The sequence below is a fragment of the Delphinus delphis genome, chromosome 5 (assembly GCF_949987515.2).
Source record: "Delphinus delphis chromosome 5, mDelDel1.2, whole genome shotgun sequence".
Lineage (NCBI taxonomy): Eukaryota > Metazoa > Chordata > Mammalia > Artiodactyla > Delphinidae > Delphinus > Delphinus delphis.
The window spans coordinates 19489971-19505716 of NC_082687.1; the positions used below are offsets into that span (position 1 = coordinate 19489971).

Here is a 15746-nt window from a genome sequence, read left to right on the forward strand (position 1 = left end):
ATCTTGAAATTTTTAGATTTATAACCGTTGTCAACTCAGTAGCCTTCACTGATACTCATCGTAGAGAGTAACCAGAGAACCTCTATTAGGTAAGATTAAAACTACACTTGACCTTTGAACAACAGGGGTTTTGAACTGCATCGGTCCACTTAAACATGGATTTTTTTTTTTTAACATCTTTATTGGAGTATAATTGCTTTACAATGGTGTGTTAGTTTCTGCTTTATAACAGAGTGAATCAGCTATACATATACATAGATCCCCATATCTCCTCCCTCTTGCATCTCCCTCCCACCCTCCCTATCCCACCCCTCTAGGTGGTCACAAAGCACCGAGCTGATCTCCCTGTGCTATGTGGCTGCTTCCCACTAGCTATCTGTTTTACATTTGGTAGTGTATATATGTCCATGCTACTCTCTTACTTCATCCCAGCTTACCCTTCCCCCTCCCCGTGTCCTCAAGTCCATTCTCTACGTCTGCATCTTTATTCCTGCCCTGCCCCTAGGTTCTTTAGAACCATTTTTTTTTTTTTTTTTAGATTCCATATATATGTGTTAGCATACAGTATTTGTTTTGAACAGGGGTTTTGGACTTCATAGGTCCACTTAAACATGGAGTTTTCTCAATAGTAAATACCCCAGTACAAAATGATCTGTAGTTGGTTGAATTGCGGAGGGTCTAATATCAATTATACATGGATTTTCCACTGTGCATAGGGTCGGTGCTCCTATGTTGTTCAAGCGTCAACTGTATTAGACATTTAAAACAATTCACCATAATTAAATTATAAGAGGTCTTAAAGCTAAACCTGTTCAGTCCTCTCATATATAGATAAATACACCAAGTTCTGGAAAGGTAAAGGAAAGTGATTTGGGGAAAAAAAAGGATTTGGTTAGCAACTGAATTACATTCCTTGGAGGTCTGTGAACTGATGCTCATCACCCTCAGATAGAACCTCACACACAGGGATGAGGTGAGAGGAAAAGGGAGCAGCTCTGTCCTCACTGTCTTTCCAGTTGCAAAATCTGGTGTTGGGGGAAAAAAAATTGAATATTCAATAGACATCAAGTTGAGACACTGAAAATGCTGTGAGAATCACCTTTATATATTTCATTTCTGAATATGGCTGAAACTACGGACACAATGGAGATATATAATTATCATGTGTGACCTTTATTATTAATAAATGCACTGGGTTCTTTGGTTAATGAAAACTTTTAAAAATGCCTAATTGGGTTATATTTTTCATCTTATAGAATCCTGGTGAAATATTTATTATTTTGCGAGATGAAGTAATTGGTGATTCTGTGGAGGTTGAATTTATGTCAAATAGTAAATGCATTAGAACACGGCCAGCCCTCTGGAATAAGACAGTCTGGTGTATGAAAGCTTTAGGTAAGAAATTTTTTTTATGCTTTAATAAATATAAAACATCATTCTGAGTTTCTTTCAATAAATTTATGGTAAGTGATTTCAGTTCCCTACAGAAACTAATATTGTTCTGCAGGTGTTTCCTGTGTTTAGCTTTCACATACCCAAGGCTGTTATTATTAAACTGGATTCGCAAAAGCACGAATGTGTAAATTATGAGAACTTAGTTTGTGTACCATGTGGTAAAATGACAGCCAGTAACATCACATACTTTATGTCAGCAGAGTGTACTTTAATGTGTCAGCTATTAAATATGGAACTAAAATTATTTGCTTTATTGTAACAGGATTAGCAGACTTTTGGATTTTCATTCATGATTTTCTTTTTTCTTCTTTACTTTTTTTGCCATGCAAAAAAAGTATATTTTTTGAGTTTATTTTTGCTTTGGAAAGCATAGTTCTTTTTCACTATTTTATCATCATGGTACCATTTCTATATACAATCTTCCCTCTTTTCCTTATTTAAATTATGAACCTAACCATTTTATTATCCAACTTTGCTTCAGCATGATAAATTGCATTGGATTTAAAGTTCCAGATGGAATAGACACACTTGCTGTGATAACTATACTAAAATCAAAATTTAATATATTAATTTCTGAATGTTTTGATATAAATGTAGGACTACTTGGTTTTTGAATTTATGATGTCCTGTTATAATTAGAGAATAAAATTACCTAACTTTATAAGTGTGAATTTCATAAAATATTTTAAAGTACAAAGATATTCAATCTTATTATAAATTTGGAAGTGTAGTAAAAAATACTTAAAATTAAAGAGTATATCAAATGCATCCGGAGCTCTTTTGTTTTCTTTTTAGAGTGTAGCTATAACGAAACCCATTTACAGGGCATTTACAAATCTTTTCTGTTGTGTTGTGTAAAACATGTGTCCCCTCTATGGATTTCCTTGCACAGCGTAGGTCAGACTTGGATTATAGAAAGGAAAGACTTTACACCAACCATTTATAAACATCTTAGACACTGCTTCCTGTCATGGACAAGGATATGCAGAAGTGAGATGAGAAATAATTCTTTCTGTTTCTTTGCCTTTTCTTCCAAAGCCCCTTACTTCCTTATGCCACATTTTTAAATGATTTAATGAGCAGTAATTTCTAACTAATTAGTTTAGAAGTTAAACTAAATCTAGTTAGACTAAATCACTACAGAAAAATCAATATTACAAATTAAGAAGTACTTAGATAATACTTCCCAAGTAGCAAATCAAAATGTCAAGTAAAATTGTTCACATTAAGATTTTATGTTCAGTTTACCTAGTAGCTAAGAGCAGCGCAAAGAATAAAATGTCAAAGTTCACATGTTTTTCAGAAGAGGAGGAAACTGTACCTCCAAATTTTCCAATATATACCAGGCCATAATATTATCCATGTGGTTGAACAGCAAATTTGTAGTAAAAATAAACCAACCAACCAACCATTATTTACCAGTTATGCTAATTAAACCTTTCCAACTCTTTTTTTCAACTGGTGCATTCTCTAAGTTAATGATAGATTATCTTACAAAACGTTGGCTGCTACGTAGCAATATACAGGATAGTTCCATGAATAATTATGGGAATACGTATGGGACATGCCTCAGCAGGAACGGTCTTACTTTCTCTGCCTCAAGGCACAGTTTCTTGAAGTTTTTTGAACCCTAGCCAGAACTACATTTTACATTATGACCCAGTACATATGTATGAAAACATAATGAAAACAAAAGTTTTAAAAGCAATACTTAGACCGATGGTTTCAGCTCTGACATGTAAAGAGCTTGGAAGTTGCCACTCCCATTCTTACAACAAGAAAAAGCCGAACAAACTGAAAATCAGTGGCTTTTCTTGAAGTCATTGGAGAACTAAGGTTGTAGGGTAAACAACCATCCCAAAATCTGGAGAGAAAGGTAAATCAAGACTGACATCTAAGATCTGCTTACCTGGAGCAGAAGTCACTGGAGCCGTAAACTGGTAGGAGCACTTCAATGGTAATTCTGATGAATTGCTGGAAGCTGAGTGTGGACTAGCTTGAAAGTAAGAAACTCCCGGGGGCTGTAGTCTTAAGAGGCACCTATAATTTTGTGGAATTTACCACCAGGAACCCCATCAGGTTCACACAGTGAAGATCTGAGAAAGATCCCCTGAAGGGCTCTGCTAGATCAGAAGAAGACTCATGGTGAAATACTCCCAGTATGTTCTCCATAACAGAGGTCTACTTTTCAGGGGAGACCACTTTACCAGAGCCTCATCCCAGCTGAGGAAGGGCATCCATCCTGTTGTAACCCCCTCTAGCCCTCACGTCTCACTTAAGGTGGGGAAGGGAAAGCTATGCCACAGCAGAAACACTTGTGAAGGTCACAGCTGAAAGACACAGGCCCACTAAAAGACTGATTTAATCATAAGATTAGACTGCTTCCCCTTCCCCCAACCTGACCATCACCACAGCAGGGTTCCAGTGTAATGGCAGTGGCTTACAGTTGAAAGTATGCAAGATGCAGAATCTTTCTAAGGAGGAGTACTTAGGGAAGCACAAAGTCAGGAGGGAAGACAAGGACAAGGACAGTAGAGGAATTTGAAGACTCTGGTACCCACAGCTACAGCAAACAGTAAATACAGCCTAACTTCTACACAGATTACTCTCAATACACACTTACCTGTTTCATTTCTTACATCTGATACAGCATGTCTGGTTTTCAACAAAAAAGTTACAAAGCATGCCAAGGAGCCAGGAAAAAACATAGTCTAGAGAGATAAAACACACATCACACCAGACAGATGTGACACAGATGTTGGAATTATTAGACAGGGAATTTTATATAACTATGATTAATATGTTAAGGGCTATAATGAAGAAGTAGACAACATGCAGGAACATTTGGGTAATATAAGTAGAGGGAAAGATATTTTATTTCTTTTCATTTTTTCAGTGTTAGAACCTACTAAGTTGATGTCGTGACGAATTAATGGGTCACAAACCACAGCTGGAGAAACTACTCTTTGGAACCGCACTGCCCAATATGTTAGCCATTGGCCACATCTGGTTATTTAAACTTCGTTATAATTCAATGAAATTTAAAATTCAGTTGCAGTATCCATATTTTAGTTGCTTCATTGGAACATATCCAATGAACATATCTCAGGAAGTTTGATTGGGCAGGACTGACCGTACAATAGAGTTCCTTTTGCTCTACACCAATTACGGAGGAAGAGGGAGTGCCCAGTGTGCTCTTCGAGGCTAGTGATCTGTGCAGAATCCGCAGTGTAGTTAAGGAAACACTTAACTGGTGGCCAAGAGGGCTGTTTTTATTCTGTATTGAACCATTTACTGGGTAACTTTAGACAAGTCTCTTGATCTTTCTGTGCCTCAGTTTTCTTATTGATAAAATAGCTTCTCAACTTACATTTTAAGTCCTCCTTTATAGGATGTTTGGAGATGAGGGAGACAATGTATAAGACAACACTGAACATCCAACTGAGGAACAAAGTGTCACTCTGTCCCTCTAGCAAATCCCTTAAACATGAGTGGCTTTTCTGGAATAACTCACATTCAGCTTCTGAATGGGGGGGTGATAAACCATTTAAAAACTTCCTTCTCTTCCTTTTGGGGAAAAGAATTGAGGGGACCATCTTTCTCTATAAATACTATACTCCTCGTATTGCCCCCTCTCTCCTCCTGGTCTTCTATTTACATCTCTTGATATAAAATTTGTCCCCTTTCATTCTTGGGCAGTCATGCTTAGGAGCATTCCTAATTCTATTCATCTCATGTATAGTCCCTGTACCCAGTGGTGACTTCCAGGACAGGAAATGATCTCAGTCAGTATCTCAGACCATCTAATAATAGTCTATAAAGATTTAAGCCTTTAAAAATTTTTTGTGCTACTTCTTTGAATACCAAATTAAAATGGAGGATCTAACCCTAAAGTGGAAACATACCAGGGACCCTTCCCCACTCTCAGGGTTCTTTGGAAGAATGTTGATGCCTCAGGTTCAGGAGATGGCCTCCATCTGTCAGTCTCTTTCCAGTCTAGGAAAACTGCTCATGTGACTTCATTTCTGATCACCTGGCTTGTGGCTCAATCAGTCACATTACTTAAAATGTGGTTTGCTCTCTGTAAATGTTCTCTTGTGCTATACCCAGAGCTTCCTGTACTGAGTCTAGCTGGTGTTGAGGGCTGGTATGGCAACTTCACAGTACTGTCCCAGATGCAGGCTTATTTCTAGTCATCATTCCATAGTCCCTAGGGTGTGGTCATAATCATCATGGAACAAGATGACCTCTAAGCCTCTTGCTATCACACCCTATATTCCAAGCAATGTGATGAAGCAAGGTGTGCTGGAACCATTGCATTTCAGGTTGCAAAATGCCATTCTACACATCTCTTCCCTACTTCACATTCAGTGATATTCCCTTGTGCACTAGTATTCTTGGGCTGCCATAATAAAATACCACAGACTGGATGGTGGCCACCTTCTTCCTCTGTCCTCACATGGCCTTTTCTCTGTGCACATGCACTTCTGGTGTCTCTTCTCATAAATCCTTATTAGATAAGGGCCCCATCATTATGACCTCAATTTAACCTTAATTACCTCCTTAAAGGGCTTATCTCCAGATACAGTCACATTGGGGGTTAAGGCTTCAGCATATGAATTTGGGGGAAACAAAATTCTGTCCGTAACACCTTGGTAGCTTGAAATTGGCCATGGTGGGAATATTTATACCACAGAAGTTGGCAAAACTATGTGTAGAAAAAAAAGCATCAGTGCTTTTTTTTTTTCTTTCTGAGAGTCCATTTATCAGCACACCACTGGGATAAAGAAATGGAGAGGGCCTCATTAAACTAAAAAGGTCTCTGTAAGACATATCTGCTGATATTTCATTAGTCAGAACTTAATCCCAAGGTCATATATAGCTGAAAGGAAGAATAGAAAATCTGGTCTTTTTAGTTGATCAGCAACGTGCCTAGCAAGAAATAAAATCAGAATTCTGTTTCTAAAAGGAAGACATCGGGGTAGGCAACTAGCATTTTCTGTTAGAGAAGGGTACCCCTCTAAGACCAACTAGAATTCTTTACTTCTTTGGAGACCTCCTCTTAACCATTATAAATAAGTGTGTATGTGTGTGTGTTAATAGACTTTCAGCATTGAGGTATATCAAATACTCTGAGGTCTTCTTCTTATAGTTCTCAGAACTCAAAATCTTCTCTACTCAACCCAACATTTTGCCATACTAATATACTTTTGTTTTTTTTTGTGTTTTTTTTTGTGTTTTTTTTTTGCGGTATGTGGGCCTCTCACTGTTGTGGCCCCTCGCGCTGTAGAGCACAGGCTCTGGACGCGCAGGCCCAGTGGCCAAGGCTCACGGGCCCAGCCGCTCCGCGGCACGTGGGATCCTCCCAGACCGGGGCACGAACCCGTGTCTCCTGCATCGGCAGCCAGACTCCCAACCACTGCGCCACCAGGGAAGCCCATACTAATATACTTTTTAAATGCGTGTCTCTTTTGAGCTTGGTAACAATTCAAAGAAAAACAAAATTATGTTAAAGTACAATTATGCTGACCAGGATATCAGGAATAAATAAGTTTATTCTCATGTTAACTTTTAAAGAAATTAGAATATTTTAAGTGTCCTATATCAAAGAAGTCCCAAGCAAATATTCTCACCATATATCTTTCATGATTTATCACCTGACTTTCTTTCAGAAGGTTAACATCCCATCATAAAACTCCTAATCTCTTTTCTGATAAACAAAGTCAATATTTTCTTTCAAAATCATCTTTATGAAATCTACTGAAATTGACTTCATTTCACTCCAGTAACTCCAGAACCCCCTTTACTATGTGCACACAGCTGTAGCTGATGAGGTGTACTTTACAACTTTCAGTTTTTTTGAGATTTCTCTTACATTCTCTATTGGATGAATACTTACTTTTGGAAGAGAGAACTTTTCTACATATATTTTCTTTATAATACAGGTTAAGTGTCTAGTCAAGCAATATGAGAGGAGGAAATTTTAGCTTCTTGATCTAGTTAAATATAAGATTGTTATGTTGGCTTTAAATTTTCCTGAGCAATATTATAAGAGGTCCTTTATCCTCTTCAGAAGATAAAGTAAAATTAATGCTTAAACCTTAAGAACTTTTAAATATTCAACATTTCATCAGGTGGTTTCATCAGGTGGCTTGCACTTAATGGCTTATTCCAAACCCCAGATGTTTGCATGACAATTTTCCAGGAGAATTTGGAAATATCTCTGTGACAAAGAGTGAAAGTTTTTAAAGTGTGTTCTGTGAATGAATTTAAAGAGCTAAATTTTGTTTAATTTTGTTACAATAAAACACAACCTTTCCATTGAAGTGATTATTTAGTGTTATTCTTTCATAGAGAGTACGCACAACAGTCTCAGGTAACTTTAACTTTCTTGATGTGTTACAGCAAAATTTACAATGGGGTGTATCAGTCACCTTGAACAACTAATTCACAAAAAGGATGAATGGATGGGGTAAATAGTACTTAAATAACAGGGCATTAAACCTTGCCTTCCCAAGGGTTTTTCATTGTTATCAATTGAATAAAAGTTCTGTAATTTCAATCAACTCTACTCTTTCTTTTTCCAAACAATTCTAAGAAACTTTCCTGTAATTAATGGGAACTTTCTTCCTCAGATTAATAACAAATACTTAACTTTTAATGAATGACTTTACTGTTGTAAATTCAAAGTATTATGTAGATATGATTATAGATTACTCCAAAAAAATGGAGGTTAGAAGATAAGGAGAAAAGATTTAGTGTTTTGCTTTTATTATAATTTTCACATACGTTTTAATCCTTTAAGTTTTTTTTAAACAATGAAGTGCAAAATTACATATTCTGTTTTGTGGTTTCTAACTACTAAGGATAAAAAAAGAAAACAATTAAGTGTTAAAAGCTAGTAAAATTGTTATGAATTCTTAAAGCCTGACTTCATATTCTCTAAGAGATATAATACTGTGGTACATGCATTTATAGACTCAGTTCCTAACTCTCTGTTTGTGTTTTATAAGATTTTCCTGCTGGCTCTGTCAATGTCAATGTCTACTGTGATGGAATCATTAAGGCCACAGCAGAGATTAAATACTATTCAACCCCAAAGGCTATGAAATGCCTATTGGGAGCGGCAGGTCCAGGAGATGGTGTATACCAGGTAAGTCGATCTTTCCCTGAAGTCGACAATAAACTAAAGAGCTAATGTGGAATAAACGAATGCATACTTTGGTATAAAGTCTGAATGTTGGTTGAATAAGAATGAATTACTGATCATTAGGAAAAGAAGAAATTGACCTATGTGATGCAGAGATGTAGATGAATTAGTCTGTGTAAGTCAAGTCATTCCAGATAATGTCATTGGGAGACAGGTTATCCATTACAAAATAGCTGTTGTCACGGGCTCATTTTCAAGCTGTCGCGGACCAGATAAAGACAGACAGAAGGATTAAAGAGAACTCTTAAACAGTGAATTTCCTCTTTATCCAGATGTGGGCAAATACAAGATGAAAGAAGGTTTGAGGTTAAGGACTCAGAAAAAAACAAGAATACCACCAAAAAGGAAGTGTGTGGTGTTAATCTAGAAATTGTTATTTTCATGAGGAAATTTCCAAGCTCAGTGTATGTTTTTATTAGTTTCATTTATCATTGTTGTCTGACAGTGAAAGTTATTCCTTTAAATTAACAACATTTATTTGGAATTCCAGAAATGCTAAACTTTTCTGGGAACTCTGCAAAGTGGCATTGCAGGTTTTTTTCTCTAGTGTGACAAAGTAGTACTCAGCAAGGATGACTTGGTGAGAAGTTTCTAGTCCTCTCAAAGGCCCTTAGTTTGGACATTCTCCAGTGAGTGATAGATGATGTGAGTGCCCTGCCCTAAGGGACTCACGGACTTAGAATGTAAAAAGTGCATTTTGATTGACTGTAAGCCATTAGTTTAATTTCTGAATTCTGTTTTATTTTTTGTTACCTGACCTACTTTCAGTGGAGAGAAAGCTTGCTTAATGTGGAACTTCTTCATGTGCTTATTACATCAGATTTTCAGAGTGAAATAAATGTCATTTCTTTTAATAGCTGCTTGATAATTAGAATTATAACTTTGCTTAATTGCCTTAGTTTTTCTGTGGGCAGAGGAGGAGACCAGAGGAGAGGCAAAGAAAGAGGTAGTTGAATTGAACATGCGATCTTCAGATTTACCACAAAACACTCCATAAGATTTGTAACAAAACCATCAATAATAGGATGTTGACAGGTTGTCATGAAGCCTTACTGATTAAACCAGTTGGGAATTGGAGGCTTTGTTATTTATTTTGTGTGACACATTTTTCTATTAGAGTTCTCCTTTATGAATGATACATTTTAGAACAATGGAACAGGTAAAAATGTCTTAGAGAAGGACAGGGAGTAAAATACCATTTGTCAAACTGAGGAGTCTGAGGACATTTGACAAAATATCTATACTGTAACTGCAAAGTAAGAATAAAAGTAACAGCTTGAAATACAGATCGTTTCATTTTCCTGTGACACGTCTACCTTATCCTCTACTTAAAAAACTTTATTCACTACATAAAGACTAATAACAGCATTATATTGCATTATCAGTATTCAGTCAACATAGAAGTAAAGTAGTCCCCAAAACACATTTTTGTGTTGGTTTTGCCTTTGGGGAGGAAAAAAACTTTGTTTATAGTGAAAATTAAATGTAATTTTTGACTCAGTTTTTCAGAATGTTGTAATATGCAAGTTATGATTTCTTCTACAGCTTTGAGTGAATAAAAACTTTTCTGAGTAGTTTTTAGGTAACTAGAAAATGCTCTGTTTCATTTTTACCCTCTGTCAGAAATGAGAGGTGAGGAATGGTTTCTCCCCTCCACTGAGCCTTGGTGCCTATAGTGAAAGGAAGATTGTTGGACAGTCACAGGTTAATTCAGACTTGTACTCTCAGGAAAGAGGCACTTCAAACCTGAGGTTTGAGTATGGAGAGGTAGAATTATTCTAAGTTGGTGACAGCAGACCACAGCTTGGTAAGATGCATTAAGAGATTTGGTTTAATATATACAATTTAAGATGGGTTTAGAGGTTTTGCTATTGTCATGAGGGGACCTACACATATTGTGGAATTAGATTAAACAAATTCTGAGTCTGAGATCTCAGACCCGGCAGAGCTACACCATCACAATCCTGACACATGGAAGAGGCTGCAGTTCACTCAGTCTCCATCACATCTTGGACTAGGTATGACACGGGGTTCGTCTCATCCACTGGCATCTGGACCACATGAGGTATCCCTACCTTGAATTTACCAAGATGGTGAAAATCGGACTCCACTCTTGATTAAAAAGAAGGATCTGGGCTTCCCTGGTGACGCAGTGGTTGAGAGTCCACCTGCCGATGCAGGGGACGCGGGTTCGTGCCCTGGTCTGGGACGATCCCACCGGAGCCTGTGCTCTGCAACGGGAGAGGCCACAACAGTGAGAGGCCCGCGTACCGCAAAAAAAAAAAAAAAAAAAAAGAAGGATCTGCAGGGACACAAAGTAACCTTGTTGTATTTTAGGGTTACTTGCCCTCAACGGTGGTGTCCCAGCCCACCGTGTGCTTCTCCTTGTTGACATTTGGTTGTTCCTTTGACATTTGGCTTTGCTCTCGTGTACATTACATTTTAAAAGTTGTGTAAAAAGCTGTGCTTTTCCTCTCCAGCATACAACACTGCAGCAATTGTTTCCTTCATGTGCTTCTCCTACTACTTTAATTGGGCGATTTGGATATGTTGCACATAGTCCGCTGAACATTTCTATTCAAAGAACAGTGTGTGTTGTAATTTTATTCACCATAGTTATTGTGTATTTGTCAGGACATATACCAGCAGATTTTTTTTTTTTTTTTTTTTTTTTTTTTTTGCGGTACGCGGACCTCTCACTGTTGTGGCCTCTCCCGTTGCAGAGCACAGGCTCCGGACGCGCAGGCTCAGCGGCCATGGCTCATGGGCCCAGCCGCTCCGCAACATGTGGGATCTTCCCAGACTGGGGCACGAACCCGTGTCCCCTGCATCAGCAGGCGGACTCTCAACCACTGCACCACCAGGGAAGCCCTCTTAGTTTATTTTTAATGATGTCTATTAGGTTTTAGAAGATTTTACCTAAACCAGCTTAATTATCTAACTGCTTCCTAAATTATTTCGTCTTTTTTGGATAGATACTAAATCCTAGCTCATAGCCTCAAAAAGGTAGAATTTCCAGAGCCTCATCTAGAACAGTGAATTCAAATGAAAAAATACAAAGCCCAATTTGGGAAGATATTAGAATTCAAGTACTAGTGTTAGAAAAACTAGTAACTCCTGTTTGACTGAGATAATTAAAACCTTTGAGACTTCCATCTTATTTACAAAAGAGTCTAGGGGCAACAATAAAGTTAACTTTGTATAGGAAAAACTAGATACAATATAAAAACCAAATTAGGTCAGAATGCTAAAAGAACATAGCAATTATTGATCAAAGCATTAGGATCCTATTTATTAAAAGAGTTTTTGAAATGGTACCATATAATTTTTATTAGTTGTGTTTTGTATTAGTAAAAAGGTATATTGTGTTGCATGTATTTGTCATCTTGCATATTTTACTTTATACCTGTTGAAATCTTATTTTCACCTTCATGTTAGGTGCACATCATTGCCAGCTTTCACTAAATTGTATGAATTATTCGATCTTTGCTTTACCGCCTGCGAATATTTAATACACTGTGAAACCAGATGGGATTGGGGTGAGGGAAGGTATGAACTAAGGGAACTCTCACATCATGAGGAATTTCCCAGTTTTTTATTAGTTCCCTTAAAGGTTAGTTTCTTCAAGAGGTTATCTCCCTGAAAGAGTTCTTCAGAAGATTCTTCCTACTGAGAGATACTGGGAACTCCCCAGCCTTTCAGCAGTTTTTTTTCAGGTCCTTGCCTCGCTCTAAAGATTGATGGACACACAAAGCTTCAGGGTCATAAATCTTTTCCAACACTGACTCCCTACCATAGCATGCCTCCTTGTCTCCTTAACTCTCTCCATGGTTCCTATGTTCTAGCCATCCAGGACTGTTCCTTCTTTTATCAGTAGAACATGTTAAGCCATTTGCTCCCTGCTGCCCCGTCTAGAAGGCATGGGCATTGTGTTTTTCATCTTTGCGTACCCAGTTTCTTCACATAGTTATCGTTCCCGATATATACGACCCAACTGATAATTATTGCGTAAAAAATAGGAAAACAGTGATTGCTGTTTTTTTTCCAGTGCTATTTGAAAAAATAAGTGAAAAACTATAGTATAGGTATATAAATAAGAGAGAAATGAAAACTGTCCTTTTAAAATACACTGTTATTTATTTATAAAATTGAATAACTGAATCTGATGCTTATGAAAGTAAGGAACTCTCAGAGGTTCATGATACTAGAAAAATGAAAAATTTGTGCTATAATTTGATTCTTCATACCCTACCTCAGTCATGAACTCCATGTTAATATACTTCATTACCAACTTTTCACAGCTGTAAAGAGCTGTTAAAGGTAAGATCCAGACTTACCTTTCTTTAGAATATTAAAGAAATGTTTATTACTCAAATATGCTTAAGATCTTACCTCTCTTTCAAAAGGCTGTTTATCATCTTTCCTTTTTCTTACTGGAAAGTGGCAGTGCAGCATAAGAGAAATAGTTCTGGATAGGGCAGGAACAGGACTAGGGTTCTTTCATTGAGTTAGCAGCCACTTCATGAGAGCCCACTTTCCTTAGTGCTAAAGGAATTTCCTCATGTGAACAATGAAGAAGCTAGAGGATATAATCTCCAAGGTCATTTCCAACTCAAGTATTCCATAATTGTAAGCCAAGAGAAAAAAATTACTTAGATTATGAATTATGACCATTCTTGTTGAGAGGACTGACTTGCATCCATGGGCTCTCCATGTAGCCTTTATTTCCATTTTATTTTGCTTACTCTTAATTCTTCCCCCAGAGAAGAAGAAAGTGATTTGAGTTTCATGTACCTTTGATTGGTTTTTTAACTTGTTTTATATTTCTGATCAAAGATTTATAATCAGACAAAAAACAGTCTAATAAAATGCAATCTAGAGATTTATTTCTGGATTCATTTTTCATATTGCTTGTGCTCCTAATTAGATTGGACCAATAAGAATAAGGCAAATCTATTGAAGCTTTATTTTACTGATAAAACAAGCAACATTTCCTTTGTGCTATGTCTCTTTTATGCTAGGTCAAGCAACAGTTAACGATGCCTGATTGGGATAGTTCAGACTTAATGATTATACTCACCACAGTTACAAATCATTGACTCAAACAGGAACACACAACGTAGTACACTCATCCATTTATTTAGAGAAAAACAAATAAATTAGTTAACTTTAACAGCGGATATAACAGCTATTATGAGAAAAAAAATAAATATTTCTGAGTGCAGAAATAGCCATTAACTTAGCCATTGACATAACTATACTGTTGTTTCTCTACAATTCTTATCTTATAAGCCATCTCAGTCCATTTTCATAGTTATTGGTCCCATATGTTTTCATTTATGTTTAGCTACTGCTTAGAGTGTATTTTATTAATGATTTCTTGTTCTTCCAAACTGAAGCATCTCTCTTGCTCCTTACATTTCCCTCTCTTCCTGTCCCTGGGGCTGGCTTTGACTGCCCTTTGCGGAGGATGTCTGTGTGCTGGTGTGAGTGCTACATATAACCACCCCCATCCAAGAGCAGCCTTGTGCTTTTACTATACAGTTCTTTAGCGCATCCAGATCTTCAACCATAAGGAATATTTTTAAACAATCCTGAAAACAAAGCACAAAACACAGTTAACAGTGCTCACTCATAAGAAGATAGGAACAAACCCCAAATCATCAATAACCCTTTGGAAATTAGAAAACTAAAAAACCTTGTGGCAAAATGTGTTTGTTTGCATTTTCTAAAAGTCATTATGCATTCTTGTGGGTCTCTTTACTAAATAGTATCAACAATAAGATAAAGAAATAAAGTGGAATATAATTTGGGAAGTCTAAATTGTGTTTAGCATTCATGAAATATGCTTCTACACTAAACTGTATCAAGACAAAGGAAATGAAGTAAAGTAAATCTTTGACAAGTAAAATTCAACTTCTGAGAATTTATTATTTGTTTCCAGAGATCAGCCATTTAGTGTCATTAACCTTATTAAATAGCAACACACAAACAAATATATGTCAATTATGCTCAAGTCCCTTCCAGCAAATCCAATGAACAATTTTTCATTCAATTTAACTTGACTTTTCAGCCACAATTAACGCCATTGACCAAACTCACTTTTTTGATATAATCTTTTTTCTTAGCTTCTAGGAAGACATATGTTCCTGGTTTTCTTCCTACATCCTTCACCTTTCCTTTTCAATATCCTTTGCAATCTCTTCTTTCTAGATCTAGAAAATAAAAATTTAAATGTATTCAGTTTTGATTCTTAGATACCCTTCTTTTTTTGATAGACATTTCCTCTGCAGGTTATCTCATTGACCTATGAGGTATACTCAAAATGTGGATTTCCTTTAAGCCCATCTCTCACTGTTCTCTAACTCATGAAATGCATCATCATCAATCTAGTTTAAAAGCCAGAAACACAAGTGTCTCCTCATACCTTGTACTCTCTCGCCCTATAAATTCAATCAATTACTAAGCCATATCAGTTTTACTTACTAAATATTGCTCACTTCTCTCCATATCTCTCCAGTTCTGACACTTTAGTCTACATTTTCCTCTTGCCTATACTGCTAGGCTAGCCTCCTAACTGGTCCCCTACTGTAGGTTTTTGCACACACCCTAAAGTCCCTGGTCTGTGAGGTTATTTTAAAAAGAAAGACCTCAGCATGTAATTCTCCTGCTCAAATACTTCAACAGATTCCAATTGTTGTATGGATTAAAAATCTTTAACATGAACAATATGGCCTTGCTGTCACTGTCCCCCCTCTTTCTCCATCCAGCTTAATCTTAATCCTCTGCCTCACCTCTGCATTCCAGGAACGCTGGTCTGCTTTACTTCCTGAACTTTTCCTTCCCAATCTCCTACACCAGGGCCTTTATATGTGCTCCTCTCTCTAACTGAAACACTCTTCCTGTCCGCCTTCCCTAGCACTATCTTCATCTAATTAATTCTAACTCCAAGTTTTAACCCAGCATCTCTACCTCAGTGGAGCCTGCCCTGATCCATACTTCTCCCTGCATATCTCTTTGTAATACCAATCACATTCTAATTTGACATCTCTGTGTGTGATATTTCTCAAATTACCTCTCA

The 15746-nt window shown here is 36.9% G+C and overlaps 1 protein-coding gene across 2 annotated transcripts in view; it reads left to right on the top strand.

The window, feature by feature from the left end:
* BANK1 (B cell scaffold protein with ankyrin repeats 1) overlaps positions 1-15746 on the top strand; it is a 312945-nt gene that overhangs the window by 90882 nt on the left and 206317 nt on the right. For both annotated transcript variants that reach the window (XM_060011625.1, XM_060011626.1), the window contains exons 4-5: positions 1257-1395; positions 8469-8608. In XM_060011625.1, the coding sequence (XP_059867608.1) occupies positions 1257-1395; positions 8469-8608 (279 nt within the window). The remainder of the gene's footprint in view (positions 1-1256; positions 1396-8468; positions 8609-15746) is intronic.